The 18,753-nt window shown below is 44.5% G+C and overlaps 1 protein-coding gene across 3 annotated transcripts in view; it reads right to left on the reverse strand.

The window, feature by feature from the left end:
* DPP6 (dipeptidyl peptidase like 6) overlaps positions 1-18,753 on the reverse strand; it is an 821,668-nt gene that overhangs the window by 244,330 nt on the left and 558,585 nt on the right. For all 3 annotated transcript variants that reach the window (XM_055334558.1, XM_055334556.1, XM_055334557.1), the window contains one exon: positions 11,224-11,298. In XM_055334558.1, the coding sequence (XP_055190533.1) occupies positions 11,224-11,298 (75 nt within the window). The remainder of the gene's footprint in view (positions 1-11,223; positions 11,299-18,753) is intronic.

Consider the following 18,753-nt stretch of genomic DNA (forward strand, 5'->3'; position numbering starts at 1 on the left):
ACAAAACAAGCCCAAGTGCATCCTCTGGCAGTGCTCACTTCTCGTCCAGCGGAGCCTGGCTTTCCTTGCACCTGCTCCTGAGGTTGCTGGGTGCACAGGGCTCGTTTGCTCCTCGGGGCATGCTGGCCCCACCACACCTGTCTGGGCTCCCTGGTGACCATCAGCAGAGGACATGACTGACAATTAAATCCAGACGACTCAGAGGGCAGTTTGCCAACAGCATCCCTTTACCAGGCTTTTGAGAACACCCTGGGGTCTCCAATGGTGTCAAAACTCTTGGTTCATTCGGGGCAGGGCAATCAAGTAGAATTGATTATTGTGACATTATGTAGATTAAACTATGGGATGATTTTACTAACTCTTTCTTATTTCCTCATCCAGGAAATCATATAATCAAGCAAAGTGCCCACTAAACCTACTTAGGAATTTCTGTCCTTTCCTATTTCTTCATTCCAATGTTAAGAAAATGAAATCCTTCTTTTGATAATTCATTATCTCTGGTAGTGGTTGTGGCAGTAAAAAAAAAAAAAAAATTCAGAATCCTCAAAGCCCCAGATGAGTAGATGAGGTGGGATGCTCGATTGTGGAACGATGCCTGGCTTGGGCTCCTTCCACCTTGAAGGAGGACTATCTTTCCAGTTTATAATTTCTTAATTATATAACAGATTGCAGAGCTGCTGCAGGAATAACACTGCTCACTCCTGCTCTCTGTTCTCCGCCTCTGGTGGAGACATTGGCTATCCCTTCATGCCACCCAGGCACAGGTGCACAGGTGCACGCACACACACACAGGAAATCCCGCAAAAGCAAGCCCTTTGGTGTCTGTTACATTGGTGCCACTGTCCAGGAGAGGGGAGATGCTGAAAGGCCCAGGGCAGCACCCAATTTAAGGCTCATTCAAGCAACTCATCACTTCTGCTCATTAATTTCTACAGATTCAAAAACTGTGGTTATTGACTTGGCTGGAAGTCCCATCGTAGCAGATGCATCAATAAAACCTGCCAAGCCGTGATGTTCGGTGCACTATCACATGACAGAGCAACCCTGAACACTTTCTCTCCCAGTTTCGAAGGCTTTTTCCTACAGTGACACCCAGGAGCAAAACAACATGGAAAAGGGCTGCTAGAAAATGAAAACCTATTGTTTAACAGAATACAAAGTCCCAAGGCACTTGCTGTGTCACGCACAGAGCGTTTATCATGGAGTTTTTCAAATCCAGTGAGTTCCTTATTGTGGAAAATACTAAGAAGAAACTGGGGACATAATAAACTCCAAAAAAAAAAAAAATCACATCCTGGAACGTCTATCTGTTCTCATAAACATAATAACTTTAGTTGCCTTTGAGCAGAAGCATGCCCTGACCTGTTTCCAGAAGTGGATGTCTAATTTTACTGCTGAACGAACATGGCTGCATGTGTGATACTGTTGGAAAGACTCTGGATGGTACCTTTGTGGAACATTTTGTTAAACTATCTTCCTGCACGGCAGGTGGAACCCAGGATCACAAATGGAACTGGTCCTACCTCACAACAATAATGAATTCCTTCCAGTTTTTAGTAACAGCCAAAAAAATAAAAAATAAAAAATAAATAAAAAAGAAAAAAGAAAAAAGAAAAGAAAAAGAAAAGAAAAAGAAAAAAAGAAAAGAGCTCCAATCACCAAGCAGAGATAATGATCTCTGGTGAAAGTCTCTGAGCCCTTGTTGTTCAAAAGGCCCTGGTAGCTCAGTCCTAATATTAATCAGCTTTGTGTCTCCGCATATAATTGTTGCTAACGAGCTCACCCACAATAATGGGCTGCTAAATTGGAACGGAGGAGCACATCTTTCAAGAGGAATTTGAGTCATTCTTCCCCTCACCACATGACAACGATGGGCGTTCATAATAGAAGCAATTAAGTATTCTCTGTAATACCTCACCATGTCACTCAGCAAACCCCATTTCCACGCACATTTCTTCATTTCCTTTTTTAAAAAACTTTTATTTATTTATTCATGAGACACAGAGAGGCAGAGACACAGGCAGAGGGAGATGCAGGCTCCCTGCGGGGAGCCCGATGTGGGACTCAATCCCGGGACTCCAGGATCATGCTCTGGGCCAGACGCTCAACCACAGAGCCACCCAGGCATCCCTCTTCATTTCCTTTATTCTCAGTGACACAAACTTCATGCATGAACCTGGATGACCCATCCAGGGATGAACCCTGGATGACCGGTGGCCTCTGGGAATGACCCTTGTACCATCACCGCCGCCACTCACCTGGGGAAACCGAGGCTGCCGCCCGTCCCCTTAAAGCTGCCTCTCAGCTGCCCTGCCTTCTCCGACCTTCCACTCGGCTGCATCCTCCGAGATGCCTGCCCAGTGGTTCGCAGCCATGCGTGTCCTCCATCAGTGTCAGGAGCACTGGCCTGCCATCCTGCAGCTGCATGTGCCCTCCTGCCACCTGTGCTCAGCCCCCCCCCCCCATCGCAGACTTCTGACCCCCTTCCTGCCCGCCTGGCCTCCCTCCATGACCCCACGAGGCTCCGTGGCTCTTCCAGAAACCACGCCTTCCAAACAGCTTAGCTCCCTATCTCACCCACCTGCCAGGTTTCCAGCCCCAGCTGGTACCAAACATCAGCCCCAGCGAGCCCGCCATCCATCAGCAGTCAGACAGATGGGAGGCTGGCTTCCCTGCAGCCTGAGACCACCAGCAACCTTCCAGCCATGCTCCCCAACCTGCCCACTCCTCTGTCACTACTCTCAGCAAGCGGCCTTACGTCACAAGTTTTTGGGAAAACTAAGAGAATGCATCAAAAGGAACTCAGTGATCCAGCACTCTGCCTAAGAGACAGCACTCGGTCTCCAATTACATCCTTCCTCCTTCCTCCACAACATGCAGGGGCCCTTTCCCAGAAGCCAGAACATTCTGGAGAGGGTGCTGTGAGTTCAAAGGCCTTGGGGTCTGCAGGGGTGTAGCACGTTAGAGCCGCAGAGAGAAGGCTGCTGTGGCCAGACACAGCAGGCCTCAGGCCTCGGCACAAACCAGCATCCAACCGGCTGTGCTGAAAGCCACCGGCCCAGGAGGCTGACCTAACATTTCAGTCTAAGGAGCATCTGGCAGCCTATGGAGACCAGCCCGGGCAGGGAGCAAGAGGAGAAGCAGGAGATCAACCAGGAGGCTACACAGGCAGCAGCCAGCTTGCCGTGCTGGGAGGGGAGAGGCTTCCTGGAGCTCACAAACCACAGCACGCTGGGCCACTCATGCTGCAGGCCCCGCCCTGCTCCAGGCTCCTGGGAATGGTTCTTCCACCTGTGGGGATGCACCAAGAGCCTCCTTCTGCAGCACTCCACAGTTCAAACCAGTATGTTAACCCCCTGTGGGGTTGTACCCTAAGTATTAATCTTTAGACTCTGTGATCCATGGATTATTTCAGAGAGGTTAGACCCCCTGTTTCTCCCCTGCTGCCAGAGCAACACGTGCAGACACCACACAGGTCACCTTAACCATGCTTGCATTTTGTTGAGAAAAGAACAACTGGGGGCACCTGGGTGGCTCAGCCGTGGAGTATCTACCTTTGGCTCAGGGTGTGATCCCAGGGTCCTGGGATTGAGTCCCACGTCGGGCTCCCCTCCGGAAGCCCGCTTCTCCCTCTGCCTGTGTCTCTGCCTCTCTGTGTCTCTCATGAAAAAAATAAAAGAAATCTTAAAAAAAAAAAAAAGAAACATATCTCCTTTGTTACCCTTGGACAGATATTTCATGGGTTCTTCTCAGGAAGGAGAAATGGAACCGTGAACCATGAGACCACGCTCTAACGACAGCTGTGTTAGCTGCAGCGCAGGAAGTCATGTACCTGGAGTTACATAAATTAATTTGCAATAGAGTTATCCCATGACCATGGGGCCAATAATTTATCCCTGATCCCGTATGTTTATAAAGTCTCAAGTTATTTTTAAAAAATGAACTCTCCTAGGGGATCCCTGGGTGGCGCAGCAGTTTAGCGCCTGCCTTTGGCCCAGGGCGCGATCCTGGAGACCCGGGATCGAATCCCACGTCGGGCTCCCGGTGCATGGAGCCTGCTTCTCCCTCTGCCTATGTCTCTGCCTCTCTCTCTCTCTCTCTCTGTGACTATCATAAAAAAAAAAATGAACTCTCCTAGATGTAGGTGATGGGTAGCTCCAGCTGACAGGTGCACTGAAGGGTCAGGGCAGGGTCACCTCAGCAAACGTGCCCAATGAGGCCTGTGTTTGAGTGCTTCTCAGGCTTACCCTGAATTATAAAGGTTCACAGTCCCTTTGGCGGCAAAACTGGGTGACACGACTTCACTCCAAGGGCAGGAAGGGAGCAGAAATTGATCAAATGTGAAACTGCTTCAAATTTCTGCAGTGAAAAGCCCAGCCTCACATCCCCTTGTCTCAGGCTGGAGCAGGATAAACCTGTAGGCGCAGGGAAGCAAGTGCTAGAAGCTGGACAACACACCTCTCTCAGCCATAGAACGGGGTCCAGGAAGCTTGGGGACCATGGGGCTTCCCGTTGTGACACCAGCTTCTACCATCCACCTCGAGGAAAAACAGAGATGATAGAAGGTCTAGAAGTTTTAAGCGCTAGAGACTCAGGGGAAACCCTGCCTTCTGCTTCTGTGTGATGGGAAATGCCCCAGGCTTCTCACCCCCTCAGATCGATCCCCAGACCTCTGTGCAGAGGACGTGGGTGGGCAGGGGCTCTGGAGGTGGCCAGAGACAGAAAACTATGCAGCAGGCCGCCTCTAGCAACCACCATCTGCGTTTAGAAGAGCCAATTACTTGCCATTGTGCAAAAAGAACATAATAATATTTCTTTGTACACTTGCCTTTTCCAGCAGAAAACTTGAAAAGCTCTTTAAAGTTATGTACCAGTAAGCCATGAGAAATATGTCTACATTTAATGGCCTAATGATTTCTCCTGCATTCTAATTTTACTGATGAATTTGAGATTCTGAAAGTAGTGGTGTGTGTGTGTGTATGTGTGTGTGTGTGTGTATACATGAAAAAAAGTTTTCACTCGGATTCCTAAGAGGATCATAGTAATACTGTGCTTCCATGGATTTATGTAACATCTTTATGCCGTGAGTTTGAAAATATAATAAAAATAAAATAATAAAAGGGATTACACAGAGAGAGAATCCACTATCTATCAGGATGTGGGCTAGGCATCTTCTGACATGATTCGTTTAATTGCAGCGTGACCCAGACTGGGCGGTTATCATCCATTCCAGTTTCCATAATTGGTACCCATGATATCCCCGAGTCACTAATGAACAACACCATATCCCCACCTCTCTGATGAAAAATTAAAGTGGCCTGGCCCCTCTCGGTCATCAGCAAGTCGCTTGCAGAGGAGTGAGGACTGTTCATGTTGCTGCCCTCAGCCCAGCTCTCCCTGGGCTTCTCCCAACTTCTTGGGACTTTGAGGGCTGGGGAGGACAGGAGGTCATCACACTCTACAGGCAGGTGTCCTGGGTCCCTTAGCAAACTGCAAGATCATCAAGTGCCATGTAGACACGAGGAAGCACACTTCCTACTCGTGGTGGCAGCAGCTCTGAAGGGTTCCCAGTGACCCCCTACTCCCCACATTCACTCCCTGTGGAGTCCTCTCACCTCGTGACTGGGCTGAGCCCAGTGACAAGAACAGAATCGGGAAGGCATGGCTGCCATCAGGTCATCAGCACAGGGACTGCTGCCTGGCTGACACCCGGCTCTCCTGCCTGCTGCTCTGATGAGTCACTGCCCCCAAACTGCGGGTATGCAGCTGACCTGGTCTTGTGCTAGAGGTGGAGGGAGACAGGCCATAAAAGATCTTCCTTTCTGAGTAGCTGACAATGTAAAAATGGGCAAATAAAACCAGTCTGTGCCAGACAACTGGGAAATGATGCGACACTGCAATCAGTCTGAATAAATGAGAGGAAGATACACACAATTTATATCATACGGTTAAACTTAAAATATCCCTCCTTCAATTCTTCTTGTTCTCAAGACACCCGCTTACTATCCAGTAGCCAAGCTCCTGGACCATCTGTTCTTGTTTCCTGTTCTCTCCCAGCCACTCTGCGTGGACAGCCCTAGCCAATGCTTCTACTCCAGCCCCTGCCAATGTGGTTGATCACATGCAACCTTCAAGCAACCTCAGATGGGAGCAGCTGGAGGGGGCCTCACCCTGGCCCTGGACACAGCCAGGCAGAGCTCTCTGTGCTCAAAAATATACAAGCCAGGGATCCCTGGGTGGCTCAGTGGTTTGGCGCCTGCCTTCGGCCCGGGGTGTGATCCTGGGGTCCTGGGATTGAGTCCCACGTCAGGCTCCCTGCAAAGAGCCTGCTTCTCCCTTTGCCTAAGTCTCTGCCTCTCTCTCTGTCTCTCTCTGTCTCTCATGAATAAATAAATAAAATCTTTAAAAAAAATATGCAAGCTAGAAGTGCAGCTGCTGGCACCCGTCAGGTTGGGCTACCCCTCGGGGGTGGAGGGCGGAGGCTGAGGGACAGTGCTTCCTCTGCCAGCCCCCCATGTAGACTTCCAGAGTGCACAAAGCTCCGCAGAAGGTCTGAAGGCATCCAGAGCAAGTTGGGTCACCATGGTGACCTTCTGAAGGCATCCAGAGCAAGTTGGGTCACCATGGTGACCTTCTGAAGGCATCCAGAGCAAGTTGGGTCACCATGGTGACCAATCTGATGGCACAGCCTTCCCCTTGGAGCTTAGGGGAAAGGTGCAGGACACAGACGTACACTGGGACGTTAGCATCTTGTGGAGGGCATGTGAGCCATGGAGGGGTGAAACCACCTGGGGAGAAGGAAGAGCTGCTGGGTGCTGAGCCCAGGTGCTGCGGCAACATTTCGAGGCCACAGTGAGGGCTTTCCCTCCTCTTAGGAGCACTTCCTTCTTGTTACCTACATATAAGATGCTTTGTTGCCTTTTCTCCTGTCCTCTCTTCTTACTCCTTAGAAGGTTTATCCTTTATCACCTTTACAATGTATTGAATTTCCTCAAGACCGGGTCTCACGGCTTCTTCACTTCCATGTGTTTCCTGTAATTGGCCCCGTGGGGCACATCAGTCACACCCAAGGTTGTATTTTCCTCCTTTAAGTTACTAACTTTTAGGGTTCTCTCCATTCCAGACACTGCTTACAAGAGTCACACCCTTCTTTCTAGCTACTTACTTGTAAATTGTAAACTGTCGTTAAATGCCCCAGAGTCACCTGAAAGCAAACCTGGGGCACCTGGGTAGCTCAGTGGGTGAGCGTCTGCCTTTTGCACAAATGACGGCCTAGTTTTTTTCTAAATAAAAGAATCACTGGAGGGATCCCTGGGTGGCGCAGCGGTCTGGCGCCTGCCTTTGGCCCAGGGCGCGATCCTGGAGACCCGGGATCGAATCCCACGTCGGGCTCCCGGTGCATGGAGCCTGCTTCTCCCTCTGCCTGTGTCTCTGCCTCTCTCTCTCTCTGTGTGACTATCATAAATAAATTAAAAAAAATTTTAAAAAAAAAGAATCACTGGAGACCTCACCATGGACTAGAAGAAGCTCAAATCTTCCTGAGGAAAGAGAGGGACACTGTTGTCAGAGCATCTATGGTTTGCCAGTTAAGTGCTTCCCATGTGCTACCGGATTCAGTACCTACAGCAGCGTGGCTGGATACACACTGACCCCTTGTTTAAGGCAAGAAGCCAGACTCAAAAGAGGCAGCAGACTCTCGAGATACACTCTCAAGCTTGGGGCTCTCCGACTTGCAAGTGCACTGTGGGCAGCAGCAGAGAGAAGCAGCGATCGGAAGCATTACAGTTTTCCTAATGCAATGTGCAATATTTGAATTTTGGGGGTGGAGCTGTAACCCAATATACTGAAATTTTATTGCAAATGATACATTTGTTCTACCACATGAGAGATGCCTGGTAATTGGAATTAACTCTGTGTGTCCTACAGAAATAATTTTTATGATTATCTTTTCAAAGAAAAGGTGGGTTAGTTCCTAGAAAGAAAGTATCCTGGCTGCCACTGAAGCACACAGATAAGAATGTGATAAACATGGATCCAAAGAGTATTCTAGTTTCCTTACCACTAGGTAGGAATCACATGTTGTAAAACCCATTTGTGAAATGCTGTATAACCCTCTCAAGAATATAAAAGTTTCGGGGGATCCCTGGGTGGCGCAGTGGTTTAGCGTCTGCCTTTGGCCCAGGGCGCGATCCTGGAGACCCGGGATCGAATCCCACGTCGGGCTCCCGGTGCATGGAGCCTGCTTCTCCCTCTGCCTGTGTCTCTGCCTCTCTCTCTCTCTGTGTGACTATCATAAATAAAACTAAAAAAAAAAAAAAAAGAATATAAAAGTTTCAAAACATCCTGCAGTAAAGAAACTTATTTAATTTTAGCTAGAGTTGTTAGATGTATGTGAATATGGAAACTATATTCTTATATAATTATATATATATCCAGGGATAATAATACTAACACTAATACACTAATACACTGCAGTGTTACAGACTTAGATCCTTCCCTTGCAACCCCCCCTCTTTTCTAAAAAAATATCTGCATCTCAGTTTACTCACGAGGAAGTTACTCCTAACACCTAACTCCAAGTCTCCTGCAGAGGACTAATGTTTCCTGCAGAACACAACGCTTGCTCAGTTGTACGTACGGGGACTGCTCACTACTTGACAAGGGGGGGGGGGTGGTGTTAACGCCTTTGATTCAAGCTTAAGGTTTCCAATTCTAGGGACTCCTGGGTGGCTCAGCAGTTAAGCGTGCCTGCCTTCCGCTCAGGGCGTGATCCTGGAGTACCGAGGTCGAGTCCCCTGCATCAGGCTTCCTGCATGGAGCTTGCTTCTCCCTCTGCCTTTGTCTGTCTGTCTCTCTCTCTGTTCCTCATCAATAAATAAATAAAATCTTAAATAAGATAAAGTATCCAATTCTACAGATTTTTTACATAGCACACATTTTCAATACTTGCATTATTTTTGTGGTTCACTAAATCCACTCTAAATTTCTTACATTTTTCTTCAGTTGAGAAAACAAACAACACAATCCTACTCCAGAGGCGCACAGAGGCTGCATAGTGAGGGAGGGCTCTCTCAAGGTTCCTGTTTATCGCCAGTGTTCTACATGGAGAAGACTCATATTTGGCAAAGCACTCTTTACCAAAACAATCATCACTTGGAAATGGAGCCCAGGACACTCTTTCAGAAGGAGCAGAGGAAAGTCAAAGAAAAGTGGTGGCGAGTTCTACCACACGCAGAACCACAGAATCATGGATGAGCCCACGTGCTCCCATTGAGCAGAGATTTGGGAGAACGAATTCAAAACTCTGTTCTGTAAGGCTTCTAGAAGCAGGAAGATTTGGGAGAACAAAGATTCCTTTGGTAAGATTTGGGAGATCAAATATACAATTTTGTTCTGAAGGCTTCTAGAAGCAGGAAGCTCCGTACCACGTAAAGGTAATCCATTTCATCATAGGGATGCTCCCATTGTCAAACAATGCTCTAGTAAGATGACCTGATATCTGTCTTTCAATGTTTTTCTTTCTTTTTTTTTTAAAGATTTTATTTATTTATTCATGAGAGACAGAGACAGAGAGAGAGAGAGAGAGAGAGAGAGAGAGGCAGAGACACAGGCAGACACAGTCATGTGGGACTCAATCCGGGGTTTCTGGGATCACTCCCTGGGCCAAAGGCAGACACTCAACCGCTGAGCCACCCAGGCATCCCTTTCAATGCTTTTCTCACTTGGGTGTTGGCTGTGTCTCCTGGAGAAACCCAGGACAACGCCATTACCCCATCCCTATGAAAATTCTTCAAGCATCTACTAAGTTTTTTCTCTTATTCAAGTGTAGAGATTATATTTTTGGTAGCTTCCATGCAAGAATCTGAAGTACTGTGTGATCTGTGTCCATCATATATCCATGTGCTTGAAGCTTAAAGCGGTGAGTGCAGGGGTGAGTATAGGACATACAGAATCCCAAGGCTAAAGGTTGCCTTTTTTTTCCACCTCACTAACCATCCCCAGACCAACAGATAAAGATGACCAGCTGCTCTACAGGATGTGAGTGGGGAAAATGAAAACTTTTATGTAATGGGCATTAAAAAAAATAAGAAAATGGAAAAGTGAAAAGAAAGGGTTTTTTTTTGTTTTTGTTTTTTTTAAAGATCTACATTTCAAGGAAAAAAACAGGAAATCTCCAGTAAATCATCCAGTAGTTAAATAACTCTTAGAAGAAATTCTGAAAATTCTAGGATTGGACTTGGATTTCCATGTAAACCAGTCTCCCAGCTGCTCCTGTGGAGTATAACTCAAGAAGCTTGCCTTCCTCCTGCCCGGGCAAGAACCTCTCAAACCCACCAAGAAGCCATTCAAGCTGCACTGACAATGCAAAGCTCAGAGAAGCATCACAGAACTCTGGACAGAATGGAAGAAGAACTGGAATGGGAGTGCAACTCTATCTTTTACCTGCCAGAGAAGAAAGTTCTACAAATGCACATTTCTAAAGTTGCTAATCTCTTGTAAGCTGAACATCTGCTTCACTCATACAAATAAATTTCACCTTCTAGCTCATTTAAAATTAAAGAGCAAATATGAATTTTAAAATATGAGCATGTTAAAAAATAAAAAGACACACACACACACACACACACACACACAAAGCTAGTTGTAGGCTGCTGCTAAAGCTCAGGGTGAGATTTTATGGAAAATCCTGGTGCAGTTTTATGGGAGACTCATAGAGGAAGTGCTAAAAACAGGGATTTATATAATGAAAGTGATATTTTAAGTCTTCTCTAGAATACTACAATGGCTAGGAGATAATTAACATTTTATTTTAGTTTAGGGAGAACCTGGCAGTTGCTTTTTGTTCTCAGGATAAAATTTATGGTATGATTGAAAACATGGGAAGAAAAATGATTGCACAAAAGGGTAAGATAAATCTTTATAAAAAGACAACTTTTCACCCTCTCCCTCAGGAAAATCCTATGAAATTGCCCAGAAAAGGAGATATATATATTTTTTTCTGCCAAAGGGATTTTTATACCTATCTTCTCTCCTAGGTGGCAGTATGGCATAAAAAGACACTAACTCAGGCCTCCCTACCCCCCCACCACCCCCCACCCCCTGCCCCGCTGTTTTCAGGATTCCAAGATCACTACGAATGATGGTTCAAGGGGAAATACTTTACTAAGGTCTCAAAAGAGAGAAACATTTTTTTTTTAATAGGCAGAAAAGAGTGGTACTCACTGGCTCCACGTTGTATGAAAACAGAGCATACTCCTTATCTGGTGAGATTTCGTATCGGATGGCTCTTAATGATTCCTAAAAGAAAAAAAAAAAACAAGAATTTTACAGTGTTATGTAGAAATGACATAGCTCAGACTTTCGTGGTGAATCTCAGCTTTCTGGTGCCGTTTTCAAAATCTGCTATGAAATTTGTGTGCGGTGAATGCCCTAAAGTATATTAAATGATGGCAGTAACCTTTCTTTGCTGAATAATATAATAATAATAATAATAATAATAATAATATAGTAGGTTGATATTTTCACATTTTATTCATTTTTTTTCATGTTACAGCAAAGCAATACTCACTGTATCTATAAAGGCAAATCAATGGAAGAAAAGATGAAAACCAGTAATCTCTTCCCTGCAAGACCCCCTCCTCTCTGTATCTTTAAACACACGTTCCCTTGCTCATTTGTACACACTCAGAAACGTACACGAAACAGACTGGTTCCCAAAGAACATCACACTCTACACAGTACTTTGCAGGTGCCTTTTCACCATCTTTGATGATACTGACCCACAAACTGGCCAGTGTGCAGAGGACTAACCATGGTTCTTCCTTCATGTTTCTTCACGGCACACAGGCAATTGGACAGAAATGGTATCATCAACAATGCAGTTTCCTTTCATTTCCCTCACCTTCTTGCCTGCATTCACCCTGTGGTGCAGACCCCCCACACCCACTTGGAAGAGCCCTGTCAGCCTGGTGTGGGCCACCTCTACCCACGATCGTACGACTACGTGCAAACACACAGATGGTAAGCACGGTGAAAAGTGACACCACATCACACACATCTCTCCCCCGTGCAACAATTGCTTTAGCCTGGATTGCTGGTCTTTGGAGCTTGCAAAGTACTCTATGGTGTGGCTATACCTTGATTTACGCACTCGGTTCTTACTAAAAGGCAGTCACAGAAGATTTTTGGTATTCATGACAGCTACTGGAAAGTTCTGGAAAGTCTCCACAAACTCTGAGTTAGAGAACACCAAAGCAAACTGTTCCGAGGGGAAATGCAGGGCCAGGTTTTGGCGAGGCTCTGGTCACAATACTCTTGTCAACGAATCCGTACATAACCCTGTCTCACGTGTGTTTCGGTTTAAAGACATCTTATTGAATATATGCTGTGGATTCATCGACGCTGAACTCGCAGGGACAGCGAGACATCCCTTGCGTCTGAACGGAGCTCCTCTAACACGGGTTTTCTCCATAAGGCACATCACAGGCTTCTTGCATTTCGGATCCCTACCTGGCATTTCGGCATTATCCTTGGCAGGTCATTCCAAACAGCATACTCTCCAAGAAAAAGCACAAAAATGTGGAAAACACAGCACTCCATAGGCCAAGCCTGCTAAAGAACACTTGTTCGCAGCACGAGATCTGGAACTCAGATGTTTTTGCCGTTATCCACACGTCTGGGAATGACGGCACAAGCACCACGAGTGTGAGTCTGGACATCACAAACGCATTTTTAGCACACTGGCGAGCCCGCAGACACAGAAGCCGCGCAGTGGTAAGGAGCAGCTGTCATGCGTTTCCAGGGTGGTCACTATATGCGACGTTGTAATAAAAATCCTTCCCGGTGTCTCTCGACTGGTGTGTGTGAGTTTTTAAACAACTTTTTAAAGGACAGATATCTAAGGCTGGGTTGATGATTTACAAGTTTTTTTTTTTTTAAATGCAAATAGATATTGCCAAATTGCTTTTCAAAAACGTTTTTGGAATTAACAGCCTCACTACTGATGAGTGAGTGCAGCCTTTCTCCCTGCTCTGGCAGCAGGAAGCACTGCTCTATATTCTTCAGCTTGACCCTCTGCACGTGCGGTGCTGCCTCACCGGGAGCTCAGCTCATACCCCCCTGCTCCGGGCACATCTGATCCTCACGGGGTATGTGTTTGGCAATGTGGATTTTATCTCTAAAAAACTGTCCATCCATATCATCCATATCGCTATGCTCTGACTTCTCTCCTACTTTTTCTGAAGTTCAGTCCCACCACGTTCTCATCCCCACTCAACCCAAACTCCTCTTCTCAAGGTTACCAGACACTAACATACTTAATGCCATGATTTCTTAGCTCTCCTCTTGGCACACCTGACCACTTTCTCCTCCCCAAAACCCCGTCTCCACTTGGCTTCCAGGATGCATGCCTGGCTTTCTTGTACCTCCTCAATGTTTCTCTCCATGCACTTTCTCTGGCTCCCTTCTTTCCTCTGAATGTCAGAGCAACCAACATTAGTAACTGGGGTTTCTCTGATTTTCGAGCAGAAATCACATCCTATGTGACCACCCAGCCTCGTGGCTATGAAAACTGGGTACCTGCTGAGGATTTCAATCATCACATGTCCGAGACCCCCTGAACCTGACCAGACTTGACCCTGAGCTTCAGATAGGTATGACCCACCACCTCCCTGGTGTCTCCACTTGAATGTCAGGTGGGCATCTCAATGTAAAGTGGATAAAACAGAGCCCCTCACATTCCATCCCCTCTCTGTCCAGCCCCGGTACAGTCTTCCTCATTTCAGACACAGCAACCCCATCCACTCAGCCGCTCAGGCCAAGCTCCTAGCTCTCCTTTCTTTTCTCTTCTGTCTCACACACCTCGCATCTAGCTGAGCAGGTCTTCCATCAAAGTCCATTCGGAACAGTTGTTCCCCACCCCTCCATCATCCCCCAGGTCTAAGCTCCTACTTCTTGGGCCATTGCTGTAACCTTTGAGCTGTGTCCCAGGCTCTGACTTGGGCCCCTGCAGTCCACTCTAGCTCCAGGGGTCAGGATCATCTTTGCAATACAGGAACCATCACCCAGCCCCAACTCACCCCCCTCAGCTTCCATCTCACGTGGACTGAAAGTCAAAGTCCTTACTGAGCAGTGGGCCTACTGCCTGGCCCCCATCTCCAAGTATGGCCCCTTGGCCCCCTTTACCCCAGCCACATTGCTGTCCACACCTTCCCAGAGCAAGCCGGGCACGTGTGGCCCTCGTGGTCCTTGCGATGGTCTCACTCCTGCCTGCAATACTTTAGATTGTCGCCTGTCAGCTTTCTTCTTGAAAGCTTCCTAAGTGAGGCCTTGCCTCTCTTCAGTGGCTATGAGGTCTAGAAATCTCAACAGGCTGCCTCTGACGTTTCATAACCCTCTTCCCTTATTTTCCTAGGCTTAATCATTATTACAATAATGTACATTTAACTTATTTATCCTATTTAGAGCCTGTCCCCTTCACTGGAATGTAAGCTCCCTGAAATGAGGACTTTTTTTAAAAAAAAGATTTTATTTATTCATGAGAGACACACAGAGAGATGCAGAAGGAGTAGCAGGCTCCCTGCGGGGAGCCTGATGTGGGACTCAATCCTAGGAACCCAGGATCACGACCTGAGCCAAAGGCAGACGCTCAACCGCTGAGCCACCCAGGTGCCCCAAAGGAGGGCTTTGAAATCTTTAATTTCTCTCAGTTATGCTTTGTAGTTTCCAGTGTACCGTTCTTGCCCATATTTCATTAAATGTATTCCTAAGTATTTGGTATTACTGATATTTTGTATATATAAAGCATAGAAAATATACATGTCTCAATATCCAATTGTCCATTGCTAACATATAGAAATAGAATTGATTTTGGGACTCTGACCTTATGTTCTGCAACCCTGCTAAACTTCATTAATTGTTCTAGCAATTTTTTTGATAGATTCTTTAGAATTTTCTATATAATCAAATTTTCTGCAGCTAAAGAGGTTTTTTTTTTTCCCTTCCTAACTAGATGTGTTTTGCTCCTTTTTATAACCTCATTCCACCCTAGAGAACTGCAAGGACCATGCACAGAAGACACCAGGTGGACACCTTGCCTTTGTCCCCATCTTAGGGAGAAGGCATTCAGTCCTCACTATTCGGTGATTAGTGGCAGGTGTTTTGTAGATGTCTGTTATTGAGTGAAGATGTTCCTATTTTCAGTTTGCTCAGAATTTTCATAATGGATGTTGAGTTTTCTAATGAGTGTTGAATAATCTCAAATGCTCTTTTCTGCATTTACGGAGATGATTATGTTGTTTTACTTTTTTTTTTAAGGCTTTCGAAACAGTAAATTACATTGTTTGATGTTCAGATGTTGAAGCAAACTTGCATTCCTTGGATAAACTCTATTTGGCCATGATGTATTAGCTTTTTATGTATTGCTGGACTGGATTTGCTATTTTGTTGAGGATTTTTCTGCCTGTGTTCATCAGGGAAATTGGTCTGTGGTATTCTTTTCTGGAAATAACCTCGTTAGGTTATTTTGGGGCAGTGCTAGCCTAATAAATAACTTGGGAAGTACTTCCTCCTCTTCTGTTAGTTTCGTAAGTTTATGCAGAACCAATATAATGATTTTCTTATAAGTTTGGTAGAATTCATCAGGGAAGAAGCCATTTACACCTTGAGTTTTTCTACACGCGGAGCTTTTTGTCTATTAATTCAATTTTTATATGGATATAGGATTACTTAGATTACCTATTTCATTTTTAGTGAACTGTGATAATTTGTATCTTTCAAAGACTTATTTCATTTACTTTCATTTCATTGTCAAATTTATTGATCAATATAAGGCCATTACAAATACTTTCCATTATGCTTTCCATACCTGTACGGATGGACCTTCCTCTGTTCCTACTACTGGTTTTTGTCCTTTATCTTTGTTCTTAATCAATGTTATTGATCTATTCCAAAAACCAGTTTTGCGTTTATTTTTGTTTTTGTTTTTTTTTTCTATTTTTTCTTTTCCATGCAATTAATTTTTTTTATTGCCTTTCTTCTGGGTGATTATGTTAGGTTTCTCTTTTCCTTCTAGTTTTTCAAGGTGTAAGCTTAAATCTAATACTATGAACACTTAAAGTTATAAATTTCCCTGTAAGTGCTGCCTACCCATACACCTTAAATTTTGATATTATACATCCTAATTTTCCTTCACTTCAAAATATTATCTAATTTCTACTTGCTTTCTTCTTTGGCTGATTTGTCTCTCAAAAGAAGGTTGTTTAATTTTTATTCATCAGGCTACATTCCAGATATTTTTCTGCTGATTTCTAGTTTAATTATGTATTTGTTTGAGACTACCCTTTGTACAGTTTTTAGCACTTGAGATAGGTTGAGACTTGTTTAATGGCCAAGACTTTTATCAGTTTTGGTGAATATTCTACGTACACGGAGAATGGATGTGTTCTTTGCTGTTGGTGAGTGGTGTAATCTCCAAATGTCAGTTAGGTCACTTGGTTTACAGTGTTTTCAAGACTTCAGTATCTGCACCAGTCTTTTTTTTTACATGTTCTATCAAGTACTCGGAGAGGATTGTTGGAATCTCCTACTTTAATTGTGGATGTGTCCATTGGTTTTGGTCCAACCAAATTTTGCTTTACATCTTATATCTCTATTGCTAAGTTGCATACACCTTCAAGATTCCTTTTTTTTTTAATATTTTTTATTTATTTATTCAGAGAGAGAGAGACTGAGAGGCAGAGACACAGGCAGAGGGAGAAGCTGGCTCCATGCAGGGAGCCCGACGTGGGACTTGATCCCAGGTCTCCAGGATCACACCCCGGGCTGCAGGTGGCGCTAAACCGCTGCGCCACCGGGGCTGCCCACACCTTCAAGATTCCTATGCTTTCTTAAAGAACTGACTCCTTTGTCATTGTGAAATATTTATTTTTATTTCTTGTAGTAAATTCTATTCTGTAGTCTACTTTGATATTAACCATTCCATCTTTCCTTTGGTTAGTGTTTGGATAGAATATCTTTCTACAATCATGTAATTTTAACCCATGTCTTTATATTGAAAGTATATATCATAGAAGGCTTATAATGGGTCTTGCTTTTTAAAACTAACCTTTGAATCCTCTAGGAGTAATAAGGGGAGCTTATGGACATGATGACATAGGAAACCTGTCCTTCATGCAGTAGTGACCTCCCACCCCATATTCTATCAGATTTCTGTGCCTGTGGGTCCTGGCCAAGAAAATTCTAACATGTTCCAAAGATTTTATGTGTATATGTTTATGTCTTTTAGTCAATGCGTAGCACTGGAGAAAAGAATTTAAAGTCTTCCATAAGTTTATTACATTTAAAGGAGCTGGACATTTTCACATTTAATGGACCCTTTTATAAAGAGACATATTTTTCAGGATTAGTTAATTCATTTTCTTTTTAAGTTTCCACCAAAAGCTTAGCTACATGTTGACCATTCCTGGCATTCCTCATTCCATTATGTAGATCCAAATTTTCAGCTGGCATAATCTTTCTTAGTACAAAGAACTTCCTTTCAGTTTCTCATGGTGCTAGTGTGTGGCCAATGAATGCTCTCAGATTTTTTCTCCAGTTTATCTTTAGTTTTGAAAGACATTTTCTTGCATGTAGAATTCTACATCAACAGTTTTATTTTTCTCCCAGGGCTTTAAAGGTGCCACTCCATTGTCTTCTGACTTGCAAAATGTCTCGTAGGGCAAGAGCTGTTACTGTTGTTTTTCTGTATGTAATATGTCTCTGTTCTTGGCTTCCATGAAAATGTTCTCCTTTCACTAGTTTTTAGTAACGTAATCATCATATGCTTTGGTGTGGTTTTATTTATGTTTATTATGCTTGAGATTTTTTGAGTTCTTGTATCAAAATTTTAAAGGTTCAGTCATGGGGCACCTGGGTGGCTCAGTGGTTGAGCATCTGCCTTGGGCTCAGGGCGTGATCCCGGGGTTCTGAGATCAAGTCCCACATCAGGCTCCCCAAAGGGAGCCTGTTTCTCCCTCTGCCTGTGTTTCTGCCTCTCTGTGTCTTTCATGAATAAATAAACAAAATCTTAAAAAATATATAAAAAGTTTAGTCATTATTTCTTCAAAAGTCTGTTTTGCCTTCTCTAAGGCCTTAATAACAGCTATAATTAGCTCATTTTGTGTTGTTTAACAAGTCATGGAGGTGTGGGACAAGTTTTGTGTAAGTACTTTTTCCCTATCAGTTCTTCATTTCAGAGACTTTCTTTTCCTTCCTTCTTTCTTTCTTTCTTTCTTTCTTTCTTTCTTTCTTTCTTTCTTCTTTCTTTCTTTCTTTCTTTCTTTCTCTCTTCCTTTCTTTCTTTCTCTTCCTTTTCTTTTTCTTTCTTTTCTCTTCGTTTTTCTTTTCTCTTTTCTTTTCTTTTCTTTTCTTTCTTTTAGATTTTATTTATTCATGTGAGGCAGAGACACAGGCAGAGGGAGAAGCAGGCTCCCTTCAGGGAGCCTGATTTAGGACTGGATCCCAGACCAGGGATCACGATCTGAGCCGAAGGCAGATGCTCAACCACTGGGCCACCCAGGCATCCCCACTTCAGAGACGTTTTATTGTCTCAGTTAAAGTTCAGGGTTTCCCCCTTGGCTTCCCTGGAGTGTCCAGTCTGTCATTAATCTAGAGGTTTTTTTAATTTTAAATTTGATTTTAATCTCTTAAAATTTTATTTGGGTGTTTTATAGACTTTAATTTTTCTTATCATCATGCTCATGGTTTTCTTTATAT

This window comes from Nyctereutes procyonoides, unplaced genomic scaffold (genome assembly GCF_905146905.1).
Source record: "Nyctereutes procyonoides isolate TBG_1078 unplaced genomic scaffold, NYPRO_anot_genome, whole genome shotgun sequence".
NCBI lineage: Eukaryota > Metazoa > Chordata > Mammalia > Carnivora > Canidae > Nyctereutes > Nyctereutes procyonoides.